Raw genomic sequence first — 23168 nt, forward strand, 5'->3', positions numbered from 1 at the left:
GTTTATGGTGTGTCACCAAAACCGAAGAATATCAAGGGATCATAACTTTTTTGGCCCCTTCACTTTGAAGCTGCAAGAGAAAAGGGTCACACTTTTTTAGAATGGAAGGCTTTTCTCTCTATTTCCTTTTGCTTCTTGTCCTTCCCTTTCATCATACAAAAAAGATGTTAATTCTTTTCCATAATATATTAATAAAAAATTTTACTTCCACACTAGAAGACAGTCATTAAAATAAAAGTAAAAACTCAACTTTACATAAAGTTGACTAGAAGTTAGATAAAAATTTAATCAAATTATTTAAATTATTTAACGATTTTTAATTATCAATTTTATATGAAATTGACTGTACTTAAGTTTTTATTTTAAATAAATTATAATATATATAAATATATATTATTTTATTTATTTTTAATATATATTTTATATTTTAATATATTTTATAAAAATGACTAATTTAATAACTAAATTTTTGTATATATCTAAAATGATTGTATATTAGTAAGAATTTTCATGGGTTAAATTTGTTTAAATTTGAAAAAAATAAGAATTTAAGTGAATAAATTTTAATTGGTTCGGATTTGTAATTTTTAGTGAATAGAGTTAAAGTAATATGAGCCGATTAAACCTAAATTAGATCGATTTAGATAATTCGATATCCGATTTAAAAAAACAAAAAAAAAACTTAAAAAATTAAAAAAGGTAAAAAAATATCTAAATAATAATAATAATAACAATAATAATAATAATACATCATTGATTCAATCATTAAATTAATTATTGTATATTATATATTTATACATTTTGTTTAACTAAATAATTATTTGCTAGAATAATCACAATCTGACATGGTAAAATGATCAAATATGCAATAAAATAAAACTAAATTTATTCAGAGTAGTATAATAAAAAAAATTATAAAATGCCAAATACAAATTTATACGTAGTGTCATATAGCATGATTAGTTAATATATACAATGAAGAATTCTATCATTCTTTATAAAATATTAAATTTTTAGATGATAAGAATGTTTAATTGTTCTCTATGCTTAACATTATGTTGTGAAGGATAAAAAAGAAAAACACTTAGCACATATTATATATTGGAAAGTAAAATTGACAGAGATGAAAGTAAGAAATATTCTCATAGTGAAAATTATTTCATAATTATAGAAATATGTATTAATATTATTATGTTTGATTGGATTTGTATTAATATGTGAGTCGATATAGTGTTTTTATTTTAGATATTTACAAAGAAATCAACTTTAAATAATATTTTTAAAGAATTTATATATTTTTAAAACACATTTCATATATATTATATCATCTTATATGCATTTATTAACTTTATACAACTTTAAATATTAGTCCTCCTGATTTTTTTTTTGAGAAAAGAAAATAAAACTTTTATTAAAAAAAAATAAATGACACTTACAAATCACAGAAAAATATAAGATTTATAGTTAACAACAAAGATAAATATTCTGTAAAATAAATTATTATTTGATAGGAGACACAATATTCAATTTTAAAAATTTTTTAATGGATAAAAACAAAGAATATAAATATATAATTACATAGTTATTTTACTACAACACAATAAAATACTATTTCTCATTTTTCTAATAAATTTTAATACTTTTCGAATTTGCAAAAATTTCTATGAACAACAAACTTTAATTTTTTTGTGAGATATTTTTTTTAGACCTGTAAAAATCATACAACCAAAATTATAACACCCACTAAAAAGAACTATTATCACCACAAATAAGCCACAAAGAATTCTTTAAACTAGAACAAAAAAAAACCAAAACTAAAAAACTAAAACTAAAAATTCAGATGCAAAAAAGCAAAAAACAGTGACGTTGATAAATTTTCTTAGTTCGATATGTTTGTTGCTAGCTATCAAATTCTAATGTAATATTTATGAATTAAATTTAAAAATATTTATTCCAAGTTAGCCAATAAATTTTAAAAATTAACTGATATAACTTTTAAGAATATAATTTTAAAATTATTAAATATACAAACTGTTTTTAATTAATTAATAATTCATTTTTGTTTTACCTACACAAGATCTATACATTAAATACTCCAAAAAAACTAATGTGAATATCAAAATACAAAAAATAATTTGGGATAGGATAAAAAATTAGATATAAAAAGTACATCTAAAATTAACACCATGTCCTGCACCTTATTTTTATTTTTTAATTAGATTTTAAATTTTATTTATCTACTCAATTTGTTATTTGAACTCCTAAAAAATAATTAGTCTAAGCGAATTGATACTTATTAAAAAAATTGACAATATTATATTTATTTTTTATTACTTGTGATCCGATACATTTTTCTAGAATTAGATGCTATAAATTCGGTAACCCTGCATGGAAAGAAATTTTATCTTATGGAATATATCTTGTCTTAGGTTATAATTATTTTCAAGCTTTTAGCATAGAAAGTTGTAGATGCCATGCGTGATTCAGGTATTTACCCAAATAGATATTAATCCGTTCACACTACTATTATTCATATAAGAGAAGTCAATGTTAAAAGCTAAATTATGTCATTTTAATATATTAATTTTCTATTTATTTTTTATGTAAAAAAAATATTCAATTGATTCTAAAGTAGCTAGATATCAAATCTAAAATACCATATCTTAATAGGTTTTTTTTTTTGTATGAAAGTAAAAGTGGCAATATATTTTAACGTTATCATTTTTTATTTTTTTAAAGATATGTAAGGTACATAAATTAAAAAATTTGATTTATGTATTTTAAATTTTTTAATTTTTTTAATAGAAATTTTCTCGGTTTAATTTATGTACCTCTCATAAATTAAAAAGTCTAATTTTTACATCTTATAAATTGAACAGTTCAATTTATGTACCTCTAATTAAATAGTTTAATATTTAAAAATAACACCCCAATAATTTATATTTCAAAAAAATACTATTGCTTTTTCACTATCAAAAACAAAAAATGACCTTAATATATATATTAAAATAAAAGAATTTGATTTTCATATATAAAAAGTTGTCACAAGCCGTACATAAACTGCCCTAATTGTTTGCACTCCTAATTATATTATGTAAAATTAAATTATGCATGTGTAACACACATATACTTATATATGATGCTAGATAATTATTTATTGATCCTAATCATCATTATTATGCATCTATGGTGGATAGATATAGTTTAATTTATTAAAATTTTATACAATATTACCAGAATAGCTAGGGAATATAATATAGGTTTAACTATTTTTTCGGTCTCTATAATTTTATTAAATTTTTAATTAAGTCTTTATATTTTTTTTTTTAATTGGGTCTCTAGATCATATTATATTTTATAACTAAGTTTCTAAAAATAACAGAATATTTTGTTAAATTATACAAAATATTCAGTCAAGTGTTACATATATTTATTTTATAACAAAATATCCATTAATTTTAATATTTTTATTACGACAAGGACTTAATTACAAAATCTGATATGGTGCAGGAATTCAATTAAAAAAATATGTAAAGACCTAATTGAAAATTCAATAAAATGATAAGAACTAGCAAAATAATTAAATTTATAATATATATATTTTAAGCCGAAGAGAATAATTTGAAAACCGTCTTGTTAACAATTAAGTAGGATTTATACCTTCAAGTAAGGTTCAAAATATGTTTTATTGGTTTTATAATTTTTGTCTTAAAAAAAACACAAATTATCTTAAAAATTAAACTAATAAAAAGGTTTCAGTAATGTATAATATAAAGCTGGAGATGAAACTATCTCTAAATAATTAAACATTTGTAATAATCTTAATATTTAAAATAGATAAATATTTTAAAACTTTTAATTTTTGAGACAAATAATAATAATAATAATAAAGACTAATTTTTTTATAAAAAAGACTAGTCTACTACTACATACTAATTATTGCAATTTTATTTATTTATTAATGTACATATATATAAATAGCAACATATATCAATAAATACTGTAGATAGTAATAACAACATCAACCATTTTCATATGATTCTATATTCATGTTATGTTATAGTATATATGTAGGTTCCATTTAGATTAGGGATCAGATTCCTCCATTAATTAAACATTAGAGATTGGATCATTTGGAAGCAATTTCCAAAGAATTAAGAATACAGCCAATTTTGTCCTCTTGACCTGACCTGACCTAATAAACAATGATTCTATTCCACCATGATTATTATTAATATTTATTTTTTTAGCATAAAGCTAAGTATCTTGGTTAGAATCTTCTCAATTCTACCCTAACCATGACTATGGATTGTGTGTTACAAATTGACACTTTTTTCATTCTCTCTCTCTCACACATGAGAGAGAGAGAGAGAGTCAGAGTTGACCTAACTAACTTTCCCATTTCTATATTGGTTGAATGGTTGCCTTTAATTTAGGGACATAAAATATTTGGAAACTATAATAATGTTAGTGGGGCTAGTGATTTGAATGCACAGCAGACCCTATTGTGTAGACCAATTCAGTTTGTGTTTTTTGGTTTCCCAAGTAGACCGTACAAGTTACACATATATAGGGACATTCACTTTTAGATTCGATCACATTTTTTCCTCCTTCTTATTATAATAAGGTACGTGTATTCTTTTTTTTTTTTTCCTTTTTCACTAGAGGTAATTTCTGTAATTTTGATCCATTAACATTATTACGATCATTTAATCAATAAAAAATATTTTTATAATTTAGTTTTGATACAATATCAGTGTAAAATAGTTTTATATATGTATTAAATTACGTAATTTTATGTTAGTAAAAATAATTATTTTTATATTAATCGGGGGTGAATAATAATCTAACAAAATAGATGTGATTAGATGACTGTGTAAAATATTTTACAATATTAATATATCAAAATTACACTCATATTTCTAAATAAATTTTAATATAACTATATATTTAGAATCTAAAATTAAATCAAAATCTAAATTAATATAATCTTTCTTCGTTGGAGATAGACAAAAATAATTTTGATACAATAAAATATAATTATTTTTTTCTTTTATTTTCTATGATCATTTTTAGATCGACAAAATTAATATGTAACAGATTTGAGTTTTATGTCAATCATTGTAAACGGACGAGGTGTTCACTCGACAATTCAAATTGATATAAAGTATGATTAGTTAAACAACAAAATACTTTGTAAATTAATAAATTACTTGTTTGTTATGCTGAGTTTATATTGTAATAATTATTTTTATTATTTATTTTTTGGTAATTTAGGTTTGGGTCATCTAGATTTGAGTGCAAATGATGTTGGATTCATGTATCAGAGTGTTGAGAAAATAATGGGAAATTGGATTAACTGAAGATATTCCTTTATTCTTCCATAGTGGATTAGCATTTAGCATCACAGTTGCTTCACACTTTAGGAAAATTATTTATAATTTTGATTAAGTACATCAATTTTTTTATTTCCATTTTTCATTCAATCTAATGTTTTCCGTTAAAAGACTAGGATGTTTGAATATTGACATGTTTGGAAAAGAATGCAGATTTTACATTGAATAAGTATGAATTGTTAATGCCTTTTTCATAGAATTAGATGCCAGGTGTCAACTATAAGCTTACTTTTCAAATGAACATTTTTTTATGAAGAGTGTTAGGAGACAGCAACTTTTGTGATTTGTAGTCATCAAATAGCTACCAATGATGATTTTAGTGGTGTGAGATTGGTGTGAGATTTTATCCAATGACTCACTTTTTTTTGCTGATTACATACCGGTCAGAATTTAATAGAATTGCTGGCCCTAAACTTTTCTTTTTTTATTTGTTTTTGTAAAGCAAAGTTACCAGTGAGGAAGTGTGAGCATATAATGCTTACCAATGGCAAAGAAGGATTTTTCAGGTTGAATTCAAGGTATGTAATTTTCTTCAATAATAATAATAATAATAAATAGGTGTCGACAACGCCAAATTCAAATTCCAAATACATGTTTGCAATTGCTAATGAATTACTAATATTTCTTTGTCTTTTGGGATTGAGTTTTAATTAGTATGTGGCAAATATTAGTAAATATTTAATGACTAGGCATATAAGAAAGAAGCATCTACAGTTCTACACTACCAATCTACCATAACCATTTTTTTGGTCCGGTATGTTTCCATATTGATTTTTTTATTGTTCATTTGAATCAATTACCAACACTAAAAAGATGCATACTGTTCACCAAAAAAAAAAAAGATGCATAAGACACACAAATGGGCTCTCCAAGTTTAAATTAATCTGTTTATATTCGGCCCAGTATTTTTTTTAATTGTACATATTTCTTCTGTTTTTCCTGCTCCGTAATAACCCAAAATTAGAAAGCATCCAAACTTATAGACAAGGAGAAAAAGACGAGTCCAAATCATAAAAGATCGAATAAACATGTTAAAAATTTAAATCATTTTGATATAGCTGTTCTAATGTTTATTTTATTAAGAATTTGACTACAAATAATCAAATATACACTATGCACTTAAAAAAATGTTGAGCAGGTTGATTAGGCTCATGGATAATATCTATAATCAAGCATTGTGGTAGTCCACATTTAATTGATCATTCTCTTGAAAAAAAAAATAATAATAAAAAGTGGTACCCCAATATTCCGAAGCATGCAGAGATGGCAGACTCATAGTCTTCAGTGACACCTTTGTAGTTTACACCAATCACATCATATCCTTTTCATGGTTGTGTTGAACTTTGGGCTGCCATGCCAATATAATTTTAGGTGAACTTATGTTGTGATTACCTCAAGTTTAATCTGGTAAGAAGATGAATCTTAGTGAAAGCAAGTTCTAATGAATTGTCACAAGTTATGGATCCAAAAGCTCAATAATCAATTCATGATCAGGATGAAGCTTGGCAAAACTAAGAGGAGTTCAAGCCAAGTGATGTTTTATGAATGCAAGCTGCTCCAAACCAATTCAATTGTCTGCAACAATTCTTCTACCAAAAGTCCATGCAGGAACAAGATCCATGTTTAAAGTGGTGGAAGCGATGACGATCCCTCACCACAATTTCGCGATTGAATGCTTTTGAGACTAGTTTCACCACGGTGTGGCAATCATTACATATTCGCAGATTCTTCATTATTCTGATAGGAGTTGGCGGAGGAATAGTGATCAGTCCGAACGCGACCGCAAGTTTCTCACTGTGGCTGAAAAGTGCAGTTTCCTTCTCTTCTTCATCAATATCAAGTGAAACCTCATTTGTGCTTGGTGTATATCCGTCGATCTTCAATTTTGCAGCCACTACGTCTAACATATGCTCAATATCATTGATTTTTGGGTGTGTCTTATCCCCTGCAAAAAATTCATGAACTATCCCATTTGCTTCAAGCATGCTACAACCAGGTATCTTCACCACCCTGTGTTGTGCCATAATATCCCTAATTCCAAGAACATTGCCCCAATTCCCTTTCGAAGCGTATATATTTGACAATAACACATGGAAACCATCATGATCAGGGTGAAGCTGAATGAGTTTTCTTCCAACCCTCTCTCCCATTTCATTGTTGTTGTGCTTCCTACAAGCACCAAGCAAAGCACCCCATGTAGCAACATCCGGTGCCATTGGCATACTCTCGATCACTTCCTCTGCTTCCTTAAGCAAACCTGAACGCCCCAACAGGTCAACAATGCATCCATAATGCTTTACATTCGGCTCTATCTTGTGTTCTTCAATCATGGAATTAAAGTAGCGGCGCCCCTCGTCTACTAGTCCCATATGCCGACAAGCCCCAAGAACTCCCACAAATGTAATTTCATTAGGACAAGTTCCTGATTTTTTCATCATCTCAAACATGCTAAGTGACTTTTGTACTAAACCATTCATTGCCAACCCAAGAATGAGCGCATTCCATGTAGAAACCCCCTTTTCCTCCAATCCATGGAAAACCTCCAATGCATTCTCCACACAACCACATTTCATGTACATATCTATAAATGTTGTGCCCAAGATGAAATTAACTTTCAATCTATTTTTACTTATATAAGCATGAATCCATTTGCCCAAATCCAAAGCAGCAAGACGGGTACATGCCGAGACAACACTCACTAAAACAGTCTCATCAGGCCTAATTCCATGAACCTGCATTTCCTGAAACAAAGCCAAGGCTTCCGAGAATCGTTCATGTTGCGCATAACCAGATATCATAGCACTCCAAGACACAACATCCTTCTCAGGCATAGAACCAAACAGCATCTCAGCATCGTCAACCGAGCCACATCTCAAGTACCCAGAAATCATTGAGTTCCAAGATATCTGATCCGCGAGCAAACCACCATCAAAAACCTTCCGAGCATTCAATATTTCCCCACAACTCGAGTAAAAATTGATCAATGCATTCTTCAAGCTAACATAACCTTCAATCCCTACCTTTGTAGCCAAGCCATGTATCACCTTCCCAGTCCTATCTATCATCAAATGTGCACAAGCAGACACAGCACTAATCACGGCCACCTCATCCACCACCACCCCATTAGCATTCATCTCAACAAACAAACCCAAGGCCTCCTCAAAGATCCCATTCTGCTCATAACATGAAACCAGCGCAGTCCACGAGATCATATCCTTTTCCTCAATCTCATCAAACAGTTGGCATGCCTTCTCAACACAACCACTCTTCCCAAACAGCACAATCATCGAATTCGAAGCAATCGTGTTCCTCACTGGCATCATAGCATAAACCCTCTCTGCTTCCTCCACATCACCCAATTGAACATACCCAGCCAAAACCGTGTTCCACGAAACCTTATCCAACACGGGACTTTCATCGAACACCTTGCGAGCGCTCTCCATGTTCCCGCAAACAGCATACAAATTAATCAAGGTATTGTTGACATAAAGATCAGAACCAAAACCCATCTTGAGAACATGGGAATGCACTTGCCTCCCCTCGAGCTCAGAGGTACGTGAGGCGCATGCACGAAGGAGGATGGGGTGTGTGTAGTTATCAAAAACAGCACTTGTTCTGCAAAGGGAGTTGTAGAGGGAAATGGCATGGTGGGGTTGGTTGCGATCGACATGAGCACGCATGAGGGAGTTAGAGGCAAAGGGGTTAGGGTTTTGGAGGAAGTGGGTGAAAATGCGGAGAGAGTGGTGGAAGGGGAAGGAGGGGAGGGAGAAGGTGAAGAGTTTGGTGGAGAAGAGTGTGTTGTGGATGTGGCCAGTGAGAATGGATTGGGAGAGGATCTGGTTGAAGTGGTTTAGGGAAATTGAACGGTGTAAGAGGGATTTTAAGATGGTGAGGTTGATGGTGGTGGCGGTGTGGAGATTGGGACTCATTTTCTGGTTGAGACATTGGGGGAGAAGTGATAGGTAAGAAACTATTTTGATCTACAATTTGATATAAGGTTCAATTCGCGGAATGAATCTTTATGGATAATGAAGAATATTCAATTCGCCATCTATCTTTGTGAATCTTTTCTAACTCCATTCCCCTACTTCTATTGAAGATCAACTCTTCTTACTCCATTCAATGTGCACATGATATACCACCTTTGTTTTATTTGCCAACCTAATGCGTTGATCTATAAAAGGGAAGCTTGCAACCTGAAAAGGGACTTTTTGAGTTAAGCTGTTAACAAGGGACTTTTTGAAAGGAACATGTCAACATGCTCCTTACACTTTTATTCAGTATCTAAAGCTCCCAACTAGGCATCACCATCATAACTATGTATCCCTTTTTAGCATTTAGCAACATGATACATATATAAATATATCCTTTTTAGTAATCACAAATTCACAACTTGCTTTTGGGTGCCTTTGTCTTATATTCTATAACTCAGCCATTCTTTCTTTCGGTTTTTTTTTTTTCTTAACTCAGTTTCTTCCTCGACGTCACTTGATTGTAAACTATTATTTTGTAATTCGAAGTGGTTCCAAAATAATTCAAGAGATTGTGTTTCATCTACTTCTCAACCTTTTCTTTTCAGTTATGAATAATAATATTCTGTGTGATCTGACATATATTGCAATTACTGAAACTAACATAGACAATAATAAAAGATAAGAATATGGTTAGTTTAAGCTGTACATGATTAAAGTTAACCAAAAAACCATACCTAATTTCAGTTAATAACCAGAAATTTGGTTTAGGTTAGTAAACCAAACTGGTTTTAAACTAGAAAAAGTAAGTTATAGCTTCTTGAAAGCTTCAATTTTTTGGCTAATTTTCTTCTCTACAGACGCAGAAGTAATTTTGTTCACAAAACTACAAAAAGCAATAATTTCTAACTTCTCCGTTGCACTAACGGGCTTTTAATCACTATATTCAATATTTATTTTTCTTTTACCAACTTTATCCTTTATACATGTTATTGCATTATTTATAGAATTCTTATTATTTCTCTCTATATGAGTTTTTTTTATTATTTATTATTCATAATTTTTTATTAATTTTTTATTTGACATTATATATTTTTATAATTGTGATTTTTGTATATTATATTTATTATTATCTTTTTATAATAGAATTTATTGATCCCATTAGATAAAATAAATTAAACAAAAAAATTAATCATAAATAATAATAATAGTTAAAAATTATAGCATACTCAAAAAAAGTATTAAGAGTACTAAAAATATACTATATAAAAAATATATAAAAAAGTATAAAAAAATTAAATATGTATAAAAAATAACATTATAATTTAATATCATGTTCTTTTAAGTAATGATCTATCTAAAAATGATTTTAACTACTATTATTCAAACAATATTTATTTTATCAAAATCAATTTTGGTATAGAATTGCCAAACATAAATCATATTAACTCAAACTTACTTCTAACCAAAACCAATTCTATAAAATCACTTTTATTCAAACTCTAGTTGACAAACCACAATCCAAACACACACTAATCAGTTACAAAAGTAATAAATCGGTTTTAAAATAAAAAAAAAAAACAGTTTTAAAAAATAACCGGGTTTTCAAATGAAAACCGATTTTCCATTTAAAAACCAATGCTAAACAAAATCAATTTTTTACCCTTTTTTGCCATTATAAAGCCAATTTTTTACCCTTTTTGCCTAACCTATAACACATTTATATTAGAAAACCTGATCTCAATACTCCAAACCATAAAAAATGTCTAGACAAATACTATAGCATATACACCATAGGCATCTTTAGAATAACCGTATCAACAACATGTAATTAGACCAACTCAGTTCTAATTCTAATACTCACATTCAGAGGAGGGGGAATGAGATCATAAACCACACGATGATTGGTGAATGCCTGATAAAACGGAAGGGAACAAAAAGAAATCACTTCTAATTCCATGGTAAAGTCTCTCAACCTTATTCGTCCAAGGCTCTTATTATGATTATGTACAAAGTATAAGGAACATGTTGCAACTTGCAATATATGAATAAAACACACATCAATCACTGTCATTCCAACAGCAGAGAATGGAAAGGCCATATGCTTCTAGCATAAATAGGCTGCTAGGCGTGGATCTGTCAGATATGGAAGACCAGTTCTAGCTCCCAAAGCCCTACACTTGGCAGCTGCCTGCAATAAACACCATGAAAAAAATATAAAAAGAAACTTCATAGTCCAATTCCCTTGCTTTGACTTTAACTTTTGAATGCCACTTAAAGTTTATTTTGTATAATCTTGGGGTAGCTTACCACTTGAGCAGCAAATGGTAACATTTTCTCTGGTTCCATGTTTGTGCAGATTGCTACAAAAGAAGTCAGAGCATAACTAAGTATTTTACAAATAATTGAAACACAGCAAGACACCAATTGTGTCATTTAACTGAGTAAAAAATATGAGCTCTTATGTGCATCTGCTAATCTGAGCTTAGTCGCATCAGTGACTATACCTACCATAAAGAATAGCACCAATAAATGCATCTCCAGCACCAGTTGTATCGATCAGCTCACCATCCGGTATCCTCTCTGCTGTTCCAAGAAAGAATCTTCCACAAACTGTCCCTCTTCCGTTTGCTCTAAATTTTTTCACCCCCTGGGAAAATCATCTACATGATTTCTTCCAATGCTTTTGAAAAGTACTTCATGCATCAATGCAGTGATTCCTTCTAATGTATCTCATGCCAAATAACCAAAGTTGTAAGACATATTCAAGCATGCGGTTTTCAATGCTTTGTTTGGATTGTATCTTCTAAGCCAAAACTCAAATAATTGTGGTTAAGTGATGAAATTTGGTTGCTCTGGGGAATGTTGGGATGCTCCACCACCAGAGATCCTCAATTGTCAAATTGACAAGCTTTTACATCATCAATAACCCCCAAAGATCTAAATTACTAAGCTGATAAGCTCTAATTCAATTGCATCTAGGAATATATCTTCATAATGAAACAAAAATTGTATAAGTTTTAAATTCCACATTATTTTACCGACGATATACAGGTTGGGACAGCCAAGCTATCATCCTTCCTTTCATATAAGGATTCAAAGAAACAATCTATATCCTTTTCTTCTGTATCAGCATCCTCTGCCAAAATGAGCATTATGTTTTCCAAGTTAACATTTTGCTCGAAGGAAAAAAAATGCAATTCAATGCAATACCTTTACAATATTATACCACCCTCTGAGGAATTAAAACATTAACAAGAAAAGACCAGTTTTGTATTCACCGTTTGCACTTCTTTCCAACATTAGACATCCATCTTCACCCAAAGTCACAATCGCAAATTTGATATTTGGCAATCTTAAAAGCATGGAAACCAGTGCACTTGGGATAGATGATGCATGTGTCCAAGCCTAACACACACATAAAAATGATATATCCAGAATAAACTACATCACAAAAAATTAAATAAGCATATTGACACATAATACAGCAACGAGTTGAAATCTAAATGCATAATGAAGGAGTCAAATCAGGAAATATATATTGTGGTGCTGAGAAGAGGAGCATTTTGTAAAAACCATGAAGAGTAAGTCCAAACACACAGGTCTCCATCTTTTGGGTGCTGAAAAGATAAACATTTTCTATAAATTCTACTACCAAAACCAATCCGAAATTACCAGTCCAAACCAATTCAGACTGTATGCAGAGTAAATGAGAACAGATGAGAAACAAGTGCTTGTATTACCTTAGGAAACCTTGCAGAGCATACAGCAAAGTCAGCAAGTTTCAGAAGCTCATCCAACCCTTCCTTAGGTGATTCGGCCTCAACTAAAATCGGTATCTTATTTCGGGCGGCCTGCATTTGAAAATTCAGCAGTTAAGTCCATGTTAGTATATCAAAAATCAAATTCTAACAAAAGAGTTCCAAATTGTTGCTAATGATCACTTCCTAAATTTCACCTAAGTTCATGCAGACTAACTGCATTAAGCATTATTTAATATTCACCAGAATGCATACCTGGAAAACTTTTGTCATGCTACAGTAAAGAAACTGCAAGCAAAAGTAAGATCGTGATTACCTCTTGTGCAATGAATAGAGCGGTATCGGTAGTCAGTCCATCAAAATACACTAATCTTGCTTCATTAAATGCAGATAATAAGGTTGATTGGGATTGATCATCTGGCATCATGGGAGGATGTGCAGGGGTGTAAATACTAGTCCGAGTTTTTCTGCAAGTTTTAATTAAATATTACAGACAATTAACTCAAATCGTAGGATAACTTTAAGCCATACACTCTGCTAATTGTACTTCACTTTAAAAAACTAAAAAAGTAAATAGAAAACAAAAGTATTATCAACAAAAACACACTTCAGGCTCCTAGCTGCATTTGGAAAACTAGCAGAGTTACTAAGCATCTTAATGTGATGAAAGAATTGATATGCAATACCAAGAGGGAGGTGGCAAATGTTCTAAAAGTACACTTACACAAATATTCATAAACAGGAAAATACTTCTAAGCGAAATTTTGGGTTCAGAACACGGTGAATGAAAAAAGAAGAATGCTATCTGCAAAAGAAACACACAAACAAACAAGCAGATAAGCAAAGAGCATTACGTCTGGTTGTCGATTAGAACATACGAAAACGCGGAACTTCCACCCTTTGATACCTGGAAAATTGATGGAGAAGAAAAAAAAATTAAATTCAACTCAGAAGAAGCCACATATAAATAAGGATTACGGAACAATAGACTGCTAAGATAAAATGAACAGAAGCACTCCGATCTATGAATTGTTGCTAGCACCAGGACAAAGGAGGTGTCGACGGCGTCGCGCTGAAGCTCGTTGAGAATAGCGTGGCCTTGGGAATCGTCGCCGACCTTGGAGATGAGCTTAGGCTTCAAGCCGAGTCTTGCGGCGCAGGTTAAGGCGTTGCCGGCATTGCCACCTCCTTGAACCTATCAAAAAAAAAATGCAAGCATATTCAGATGCAAAAGACAGGATAACTGAAAGAGCAATGAATGAGTGGAGTGAAGATCACCTTGAAGGAGGTGGTGCGGACCTTGTCGTCGGGCTTCGGAAAAGAGTCAACGGTGGCCAAGAAGTCAACTGTAGTCATTCCGTAACCGATCACAACGACGTCGTTTTCAGGAACGCACATGCTTGTGATTGTGGCGCGGCGAAATCGAAGGTTGGAGTTAGAATTGAAACGAAGAGGAAGAAGTGGAGAAGAAGAGTTGAAGAGAGTGCCATTGGCCACGCATAAAGAATTCCACATCGTTGCCATTTTCTCTCTCTCTCTTCCTAGTCTGTTGAGACTTGAGACTTGAGAGAAAGAGAGTTGAAGAAGAAGATCAGAGGTCACAGTTGATGAGTGTGACCGAGTAGGCGAGTACAGTTAAACGGTACGGAGGAGAAGGATGGTGTGTTAGGCTTCTATGCTAAGTTTTAACATTAGTATTTGTTTTTGAGAAGACATATTCCAACAAAGTCGTTGTAGTATAGTGGTGAGTATTCCCGCCTGTCACGCGGGTGACCCGGGTTCGATCCCCGGCAACGGCGCTTTTTTATTTTTTCGGGTTATCGGCTCTTATTTAATAATTATTTTTCCAAAACTTCTTTTGGGCTATTCTTATTCCTATTGGGCCTTCAAATATTCAAGGAAAGAAGCCAACCAAAAATATATACTTGTCTAACGTCTTGTATGCTACATTCAACGATTTCAGCTAGATTTGATGCCCATCAAATGTTTTTTTTTTTGGTATTTTGCCCATCAACTGTTAATCTGATAGATTTCAACTTTCCAACCATGGGTTTAAGTGAAACTTACTTTATGGACCCCCAAAAAAAGATTAAATATACTTTGTACCAAAATTTAAAAAAGGATTTAACTAATATATTCTTTTAAAAATTTTGTAAAGAAAAAATACAAAATATAATTTATTATTTATTTATTAAAGCAAAAAGTTTAAAAACGGCTTTTTTTATTTAAATAAAATAAAAAGAGACCAATATTATCTGATTTTCCTAAACCAATTTTCAAAATGTAAATCCCCTGTACCTAATAATATATAAATCGTTTCAGGACTGTGTTTTAAATTATATATTAACCATTATACACTAAAACAATTTATGCTTAAAAGTGCTTTCAAGAAATACACATAAATCGTCCTAGGGATTGAACTTTGAAAATCAACATAAGCTGTCCTAGGGTTTGATGATTTACACGTTTTACACCTAAAACATATTGGAGGAGGACGGTTTATGTGCAACTTGCTAATGCACAATAGGCTATGAAACTCGTCTGGGCCAAGCATATCAGGCCGTCTCCATGAATGCTGATCTGAAAATGCCAATTGATTCATTGCCTCAAGATCCAAATTAGAGAAGTGTGGAAGGTACTGTTGTGTCTGAGAGCTTGATTGAGCTTGCGATCTCCCAACACATGTTGTGTCTTCCTCGCCGTCAATATCATCACTAATAATGAGTGGTTCCGAATTCGATCCATCATCGCCTATAACCTTGGCAAGTGGATCCCTATATCTGACCTCCATGAATGTTGATGCACCATCCAATATAAGTGCTACTCTCATAGCTGCTACAAGCTCTCCAAAGATACACACATTACCCAAGTCGTCTGCATTATATGCTTGAACGGACAAATCTGCTGCAAATGATGGAGACGAAACATAGGTAATAACTTGTTGACCCGCTGTAAGTGAATCGTCACAGCCTATTGTATATTAGCAAGTTGCACATGAATCATCTTTCCCCAATATGTTTTAGCTTTAAAACATGTAAATCATCACACTCTGGGACGATTTACGTTGATTTTAAAAGCTCAGTACTCTAGGACGATTTACGTGTATTTCTTGAGAGTGCTTCCAAGCATAAATCATCCTAGGATGTAACGGTTAATATATAATTCAAAACACATAGTCCTATCCTGAAACGATTTATATATTATCAAGAAAAGGGGATTTACGTTTTGAAAATTGGTTTAGGTGAATTAGGTAATATTGGTCTCTCTTTATTTTATTTAAATGAAAAAGCCTTTAAAAACTTCTTAGTAATAGTAACATTAACATTGCCCTATGCTAAACTCCCTTAAGAAAACAAAATTCAATTAAGAAGCATCTAAAACCATTTACTTTTGTTGCGAGTAATCTTTTATTAAACCAACATATCAAGATTATGCTAAATTAAGAAATCTACTCGGAAGATGGAAAGTTGTTATGCTAAACTAAAACGCTTGTTATTTTCCTTTTTTTTTTTATGAAGCATGAGGGTAGTAGGAAGTTCACATAAGTTATGCTGAGTAATAACAAAATCAAATGATTTCATTAACAAGTAAAAGGTAAAAGCATAAGCATATTAAGCTGGACCTCTCACTCTTCCAACTGTGATGAAACTGAACTTCAAGCCATATCCGATATGATTTTAACCAACCAAAGATAAAAATCTACTGCATGAATGATTCTAGTCTCGGATCTGTATGGTGTGGAAGGCCACTTCGTGCGCCTAGAGCTCTGCACTTTGCTGCCGCCTGCAATCGCCACGCAGCTAAGTAAGATAAACCATCCGTGATGTAACTAAAGTACATGATATGATAGCCATGCAACATTCTTTTTCATTAATAACCGTTGCAAAGACTACTCACCACAGTAGCAGCAAAGCACAGCATGTTCTCCCTTGAAAAGTTGGCAGAGAGAGCTGAAAAGCAACCCAAGGCAGCATGTGTCTTAACTTCGATATATTCGTTTTGGAAACAACTAAGAAACATGAAGTTTTGAATTTTGAACATGTAGAAGGCTTTTTTATAGTTTGATCCATGTCGAAATCGATAAATATAACAATGTAAGTGATAAAATCTGACACATAATCATACTTGTAACCTCCAATGATGAGTTGTAGAATGACATGGTAGGGGAAAAGAATCGAGGAAAAAGCACCAACCCCGCATGAAAGGAAAAGAACTATAGAGAACAAAGGTGTTAGCATTACCATAGAGAACAGCTCCAGCAAATGCATCTCCAGCACCAGTTGTATCAATTAGCTCAGATGGTGGTATGTTCTCGGCAGTTCCAACATATAACCTTCCACAAACTGTTCCTATGCCTTCTGCCTGCAATTTTGTCACTGGCTGCAAGTAAAGAAGAACAAGTATATCACTTAAAAATGTTCACCAAAAGTTCAAATAAGCATGAAGTTTGAGATCACTAATTCTCAATATAGAGGCATGAGGTGATCTGAAAATTTAATATATAATTCAAATAATTATGTCTGGGAACAAATGCAAGCTGTTTGTTAGTCTTCTCTTTGTAAGACATTAATATTAAATATAGTGTTTATGCCAAACATGAACAACTGTTTTCTGCAAAGGTTTATTGGCATCCATGAATGTCTTCCCAATATTTGCTAGATCATCTAGCTTCTAACCTTAGCTAAAAAACGTTGGCTTTATTTTAGTAACTTTTGAATTTGTGATACAGTACCACAAAAAAAAACATCTGATGAGTTGTATACGTCAATAACTTGCTCATGCAAGAGGGTACACAAACAATAAGAACCACATCGATGTCCACAAATCCATACGAGTAATTTGCTTCAGTTATAATTTGCAATACTTGCGTAGTTCATGGTGCTTACAGACAAAGTTTGCTTCAGTAATAGCACTGTAGAGAAAGAGTATGGTGTGTGTATTGAGATTACCGATGATATGCAGGTTGGCATGTATGTGCTCCTATTCCTTTTCATCTCCAGAGATTCTAGTAATATGTCCACATCCGCTTCTTCCCTTGAAGCACCCTCTGCCAGATTTTTATTTTATTTTATTATATTAAAACAAAGGTAAAATAAATATGAATTGTTTAACCTAAAACCACATGAGAAATGTTTATTGTACACATTTTATAGAGAATACCATGCTTACTCCTCCATCATTGGATGAGGTCCCAATAAGGGCCATGCCCTACTTAGTGGCGGATGATGGATGAGTGAGCACAGTATCCTATAGAAAAAAGGAGTAAATTAAAAATAACTCAAAGCAGATACAACATAATTTTGACTTTTTTTGACAAGCACTATGCATAATTCAAACGGATCCAACATTCCAACTAAAAGAAAAGGTGAAATGGGAATATCACATATGTACCATCAACACTTCTCTCAAGCATTATGCATCCATCTTTTCCCAGAGTTACAATCACAAATTTGACTTTGGGTAACCTTAAAACCATAGAAACGAGTGCTTTTGGAATAGTTGTTGCCCCTGCCCATACCTGTCAGAAGAGATAGGTACATCATGTATGTGTGCAATCAATGATTCTTAAAGGACAAAATTAAAGCACAGGTTATGCAAACACATAAGGACAAAGATAACATTTATTTATATACAGGTAGAATAGAAAGATAGCATGTCAAAATCAATTCAATTCTAATGTCAAGAAACACGGTTGATGAGAGAATTCTAAAATTATGTTGATTCTTATAAACATATATCACTTCTAGAGAAAACAATTGACTTGCCTGAGGAAAACGCGTTGCACATGTAAGATAATCGGCCAATTGAATGAGATCATCAAGCCCTTCTCTGAGCCTTTCGGCATCCATTAAGATAGGTATATTCTTCCTAACTGCCTGCACTGGAATATATGCAATTTTGTTTAATGCACTTCTTCAACCTCCAGTACCAGGCACCAGCAGAACAAAATACACAATACAAATGATGAATAAAGGGAAGCTCCATAGAAACAACAAAAGGGAAACTTGGTTCAATTTCACGTAACAATGTTGACATAACTTTTATGCCATGGAAATTTTATTTATTGCAATTTAATCACTTATATTTCTCCATCATATAAGCCATTGATCTCATGTTCAACCATAAGTGTGAGGAGTTGCAATGTATTAATACAAGACAATAAGCAGTTATGGAAGTTAGTCTTTCACCAGATACAATATAGAAAGTTCTGCATTCAATAACAATTTTCCATAGAGACTTCAACTTGTAAAAATGATTAGGCTCTTAGAATTCAAACAACGTGAATGCATGTAACAACCTCGTGTGCAACAACCAAGGCAGTTTCATGCAGCCTCCCATCCAAAAAAACAATTCCTGCTCCGCTCAATGCAGAAAACAAAGTTGATTCAGGAAGTTCAGCTGGCATCAGTTTAGGAAATCCTGGGGTATGTATACAAGTACGGGACTTCCTGAAAAGTTACATGAACAATTCATTGATTTACGGAAAAAAATTTCAGCAGCCACAGTAGCACCAAATTCCTGAACATCTACCAATTAAGAATAATCATAGAGCATAGTTGTTTTATTCTTATTAAGAGAATGCGCAACCTTTCCTTTTCATGCCTGCATTACTGCTGCTAAACAACAGTTTCAGTCACTTAAATTGTGAAGTATCTAAATCTGATTAGCTTATAAATAGAAGATAAGGGAATATTAGAAAGAAAAAAAGAAAGAAAGAGGAATAAAAAAGAGTAGTATAGGCAAAAAAGGGTTTGCAACTTTTGTTTACTTTGATTTTTCTATTCAAGAAAAATAAAAATACAACACAATCCACTATTTTATGATCAAATCCAAGCACGGGACTTTGACTAGATTCTCAATTAGATCCACCTAATCAATGCCCTTATTTTCCTTCTGGAATTCGGATAACCAAATTACTCAATAAAGAAAGATGGTGTAGCCATATGTAGATAGGATTAGTACAATGAGTCAAAACAATCAAGAGAGTAAGTAATGAATTGAGAGTACTATATAGGTCAAATTTTCAATAAAGATTGACAACAGTTAGAATGATAATTACGTTTGACTGTCCACAATGATATAAGTAAATGGTGAAGTCCCTTCCTCGGATACCTGCAGATAAAAGAGAAGTAGATAAAACAATAAGATAAATTACACATGCATAATAAAGAGTAATTTACCGACCAACGACTAGAAACAAATCAGATAACTGCAAGACTAGAAACTGAAGATCACAGAAACAAAAAGCTTCATGGAGATTGCAAACAGTTAGTTTACCACTATAAAAGATGTATCAACACCATCAGCCTGTAATTCATCTATTATGGCCCTGCCATGAGTGTCATCTGCAACCTAACAATAATCGGGTGTCAAACAGGTTCATAACTATTACATAAAAAATAGGTTATCAAATTAATATCAACATTTATACAAGACTAATAGGATACGAAGGATCATAGAATATGCGTTAGATTTAACAAAAAAGGGGTAAGAACCTTGGATATAAGCCTTGGCTTGAGTCCCAAGCGAGCAGCACAGGTTAGAGCATTTGCTGCATTGCCACCTCCTTCAACCTAAACAAACAATGCAAACAATTAATACCAAAGAATGTTGCCTTCTTTAACCCCGAAAATAAATAAATAATTAAAATTTCCTATCTTAAACCGCGAATATGGATGAACCTTGAAAGAAGTGCTTCTGATTTTTTCATCAGGTTTGGGATAAGCAGCAACAGTGGCCAACAAATCAATTGACACTGATCCACACCCTAACTGCACATAAACAGAGAGGGAGAAGTGAGAATTAGAAAGGGAACATGTTTTGAGCTTCAAAAAATGAAAATGGAAGGAAGGTAAAATAGAGAGAGAAGCAGCACAAGGATGAGGTTTTCATTTTCAGGAATGGAATCGGAGGACATGGTAATGGTAATGGTAATTGTAACGGACACTGAACTCAAATCTCTGCAACACCCAAGAGAGCCTCGTTGACTGTAACATGAAAACCCATACACCACAAAGCAAAGCTCCATTTAATTAAATACGTTAATAGTTAAATAGTCTCAAGACATCTTATTTTAATTCATCCCTCAAAGATTTTATAATTAAATTGATCTTTTAAAAATTATGAATTAATAATATTTATCTTTTAATTATTTAATTAATAATTTTGCGTCAATAATAAATGATATGAAATATTAACTAATAATATATATAATAGTATTTTATATGTTTAATTAGACATTGATTAAATATGTGAAAATCTATCAATTTAATTTTTAGATCATATTAAAAATAAAATTTATGTACTTAAAAAATAATTAAATTAATAAATTTTTATAAACATATTTAATTAATATTTAATTAGATATATTAACTATAATGTATATTGTCAATTAACATTTTGTATCAAATAAAATAATTAAGAGATAAATATGATTAATTTTTAATATTTGATGGACTAATTTAATTAAAAAAATATTTTAAAAATAAATTTAAAAAATACTTCGTCTTTCATGAACTAATTTAATTATTATCGCTCATGTATATTGTCATGTAATTTTTTAATGAGTTGGTAAATGTTTATATTGGTTTGGTAATGCTAGATACTGGGGTCAATTTTTTTGTTCCCCAAAAATTTTAGTTTTAACAAGTCAATAAATTTTATAGTCAATAAATATTAGCTAAGTTAACCATTTTATCAATATTTGAAAGAATTTAACATTAACCCATAATTCAGAGATAACTAAGTTTTAAGTTCAGTTTGGACAAATTTTTTAAATAGGCTCTTTCAAAAAAAATTAAAATATAAAAATTTTTAGTAATAATAACTTATAAATAAGTTATTTTGTATTTAGATTTTTAGTTATATAAGTACTTATTTTAAAGTTTAGCATTTGGATAAATGACTCAGAAAATATATATATTTTTTTACATAAAAAAATGAATATTAAAATAACGATAATAATAAAGGCCTTTTAATATTGAATATTGATTTTAAATAACTTACTCACTAGTATTTTATACCACACACAGTGTTAATACAAATTTAATAATAGAAATAGAGTGGTAGAATGATAAAAAAGAATTACCGGAAGGAACACATATAATAGATGGTTCAGATAAAATATGGTGTAAAAATAATAATAAAGGATCAGTACTTTCAGTAGATAAAACGTTGTATGAAAATGATAGTACAAGACCAATATTTCTAATAGATGAAATATTGCATGAAAATAGTGGTGAAAGACCAATATTTTCAGCAAAACCAAAACACATTTTTCATAGAACTAAAAATGAAGGTAACACAATAGTCTTTTTTATTTTGAAGTCAATTTTTTTTAATAAAAGTGATAAAATAACTTATGAAAAAAAAAATCGTCATATTTTTCCACTTCTTCAAAATTCTCAATTAATTCAAAAAATTAAAAGTTTTTTTCAAAAATAATATCAAACATACATAATATAATTTTTTATAATCCAAAAATAAATAAATAAATAAAAGTAGCTTTTGCTCCTCTTCAAACGGGCTCTTTAATTTGCTCTTAATGCTAGACGCTCTATTATTGAGATGAAGATGATGATGCTAATTTTGCTAAGAGTTTCATCCCTTAAATGAAAATTCTGTCTTTCCAACAAAAAAAAAAAAGTAAGAGAAGAATACGAGAAGTAAATCAATATTTTACATATGCACCCAAATAATAAATACACATAAATAAATTCGATCAATCAGACAATACTCCAGATGACCAAAAACACGCACTCTGACATACACACAAACATGACACGTGTAAAACAGAAAGAAATAAATTGCAGTTTATTGCCTAACGTTTTATAAATTTAAGGTACAAGGTTATGGTAAATTAGTAACAGGTAACATGTCAATTCGAATTTATCAAACCAATTAGTGCACTTTTAATATAAGTTTCATTAAAATTAGAATTTCATGTAAAGCAACTTTTTCAGGCTATTGAGTCCCATACTATTATTGCATGTTTCCTTTCCAAATAAGAAAATATTGGATAATTAATTTTGATTATAAGG

General features: G+C 31.1%; 3 protein-coding genes and 1 non-coding gene across 4 annotated transcripts; 1 reads left to right on the forward strand and 3 right to left on the reverse strand.

Annotated features, from left to right (window-relative positions):
- Positions 1 to 6427: 6427 nt before the first annotated feature.
- LOC112695136 (pentatricopeptide repeat-containing protein At3g62890) lies at positions 6428 to 9762 on the reverse strand. Its single transcript, XM_025747353.3, has one exon. The coding sequence runs from the start codon at positions 9323 to 9325 to the stop codon at positions 6986 to 6988; it is 2340 nt and encodes a 779-aa protein (XP_025603138.1). The 5' UTR covers positions 9326 to 9762; the 3' UTR covers positions 6428 to 6985.
- Positions 9763 to 11298: 1536 nt separating this feature from the next.
- Positions 11299 to 14758, reverse strand: LOC112695137 (uncharacterized). The gene is made up of 10 exons (XM_025747354.3): positions 14407 to 14758; positions 14171 to 14323; positions 13983 to 14035; positions 13445 to 13595; positions 13111 to 13221; positions 12649 to 12775; positions 12409 to 12506; positions 11879 to 12017; positions 11678 to 11730; positions 11299 to 11558 (listed from the first exon to the last, which is right to left on the reverse strand). Exons 1-10 carry the CDS (start codon positions 14650 to 14652, stop codon positions 11475 to 11477), a joined length of 1215 nt encoding a protein of 404 aa, XP_025603139.1. The 5' UTR covers positions 14653 to 14758; the 3' UTR covers positions 11299 to 11474.
- Positions 14759 to 14855: 97 nt separating this feature from the next.
- Positions 14856 to 14927, forward strand: TRNAD-GUC (transfer RNA aspartic acid (anticodon GUC)). The gene has a single exon. It is a non-coding gene; the product is annotated as a tRNA-Asp (tRNA).
- Positions 14928 to 16595: 1668 nt separating this feature from the next.
- On the reverse strand, positions 16596 to 21176 carry LOC112695139 (uncharacterized). The gene is made up of 12 exons (XM_025747356.2): positions 21005 to 21176; positions 20811 to 20900; positions 20625 to 20702; positions 20407 to 20481; positions 20189 to 20241; positions 19427 to 19577; positions 18894 to 19004; positions 18520 to 18646; positions 18078 to 18175; positions 17370 to 17508; positions 17026 to 17078; positions 16596 to 16911 (listed from the first exon to the last, which is right to left on the reverse strand). Exons 1-12 carry the CDS (start codon positions 21155 to 21157, stop codon positions 16828 to 16830), a joined length of 1212 nt encoding a protein of 403 aa, XP_025603141.1. The 5' UTR covers positions 21158 to 21176; the 3' UTR covers positions 16596 to 16827.
- Positions 21177 to 23168: the final 1992 nt, after the last annotated feature.

This window comes from Arachis hypogaea, chromosome 6, assembly GCF_003086295.3.
Source record: "Arachis hypogaea cultivar Tifrunner chromosome 6, arahy.Tifrunner.gnm2.J5K5, whole genome shotgun sequence".
Lineage (NCBI taxonomy): Eukaryota > Viridiplantae > Streptophyta > Magnoliopsida > Fabales > Fabaceae > Arachis > Arachis hypogaea.

Bases quoted from the DNA above. Each gene is read 5' to 3' on its own strand.
- LOC112695136 (XM_025747353.3), bottom strand. From the start codon at position 9,325: ATGAGTCCCAATCTCCACACCGCCACCACCATCAACCTCACCATCTTA.
- LOC112695137 (XM_025747354.3), bottom strand. From the start codon at position 14,652: ATGGCAACGATGTGGAATTCTTTATGCGTGGCCAATGGCACTCTCTTC. The intron at 14,324-14,406 runs GTGATCTTCACT...TTTTTTTGATAG, and splicing joins TCCGCACCACCTCCTTCAAG to GTTCAAGGAGGTGGCAATGC. The intron at 14,036-14,170 runs GTGCTAGCAACA...TCAATTTTCCAG, and splicing joins TCGACACCTCCTTTGTCCTG to GTATCAAAGGGTGGAAGTTC.
- LOC112695139 (XM_025747356.2), bottom strand. From the start codon at position 21,157: ATGGAGCTTTGCTTTGTGGTGTATGGGTTTTCATGTTACAGTCAACGA. The intron at 19,005-19,426 runs GTTGTTACATGC...ATTCCAGTGCAG, and splicing joins CCTTGGTTGTTGCACACGAG to GCAGTTAGGAAGAATATACC. The intron at 16,912-17,025 runs GTGAGTAGTCTT...TGGCGATTGCAG, and splicing joins TGTGCTTTGCTGCTACTGTG to GCGGCAGCAAAGTGCAGAGC.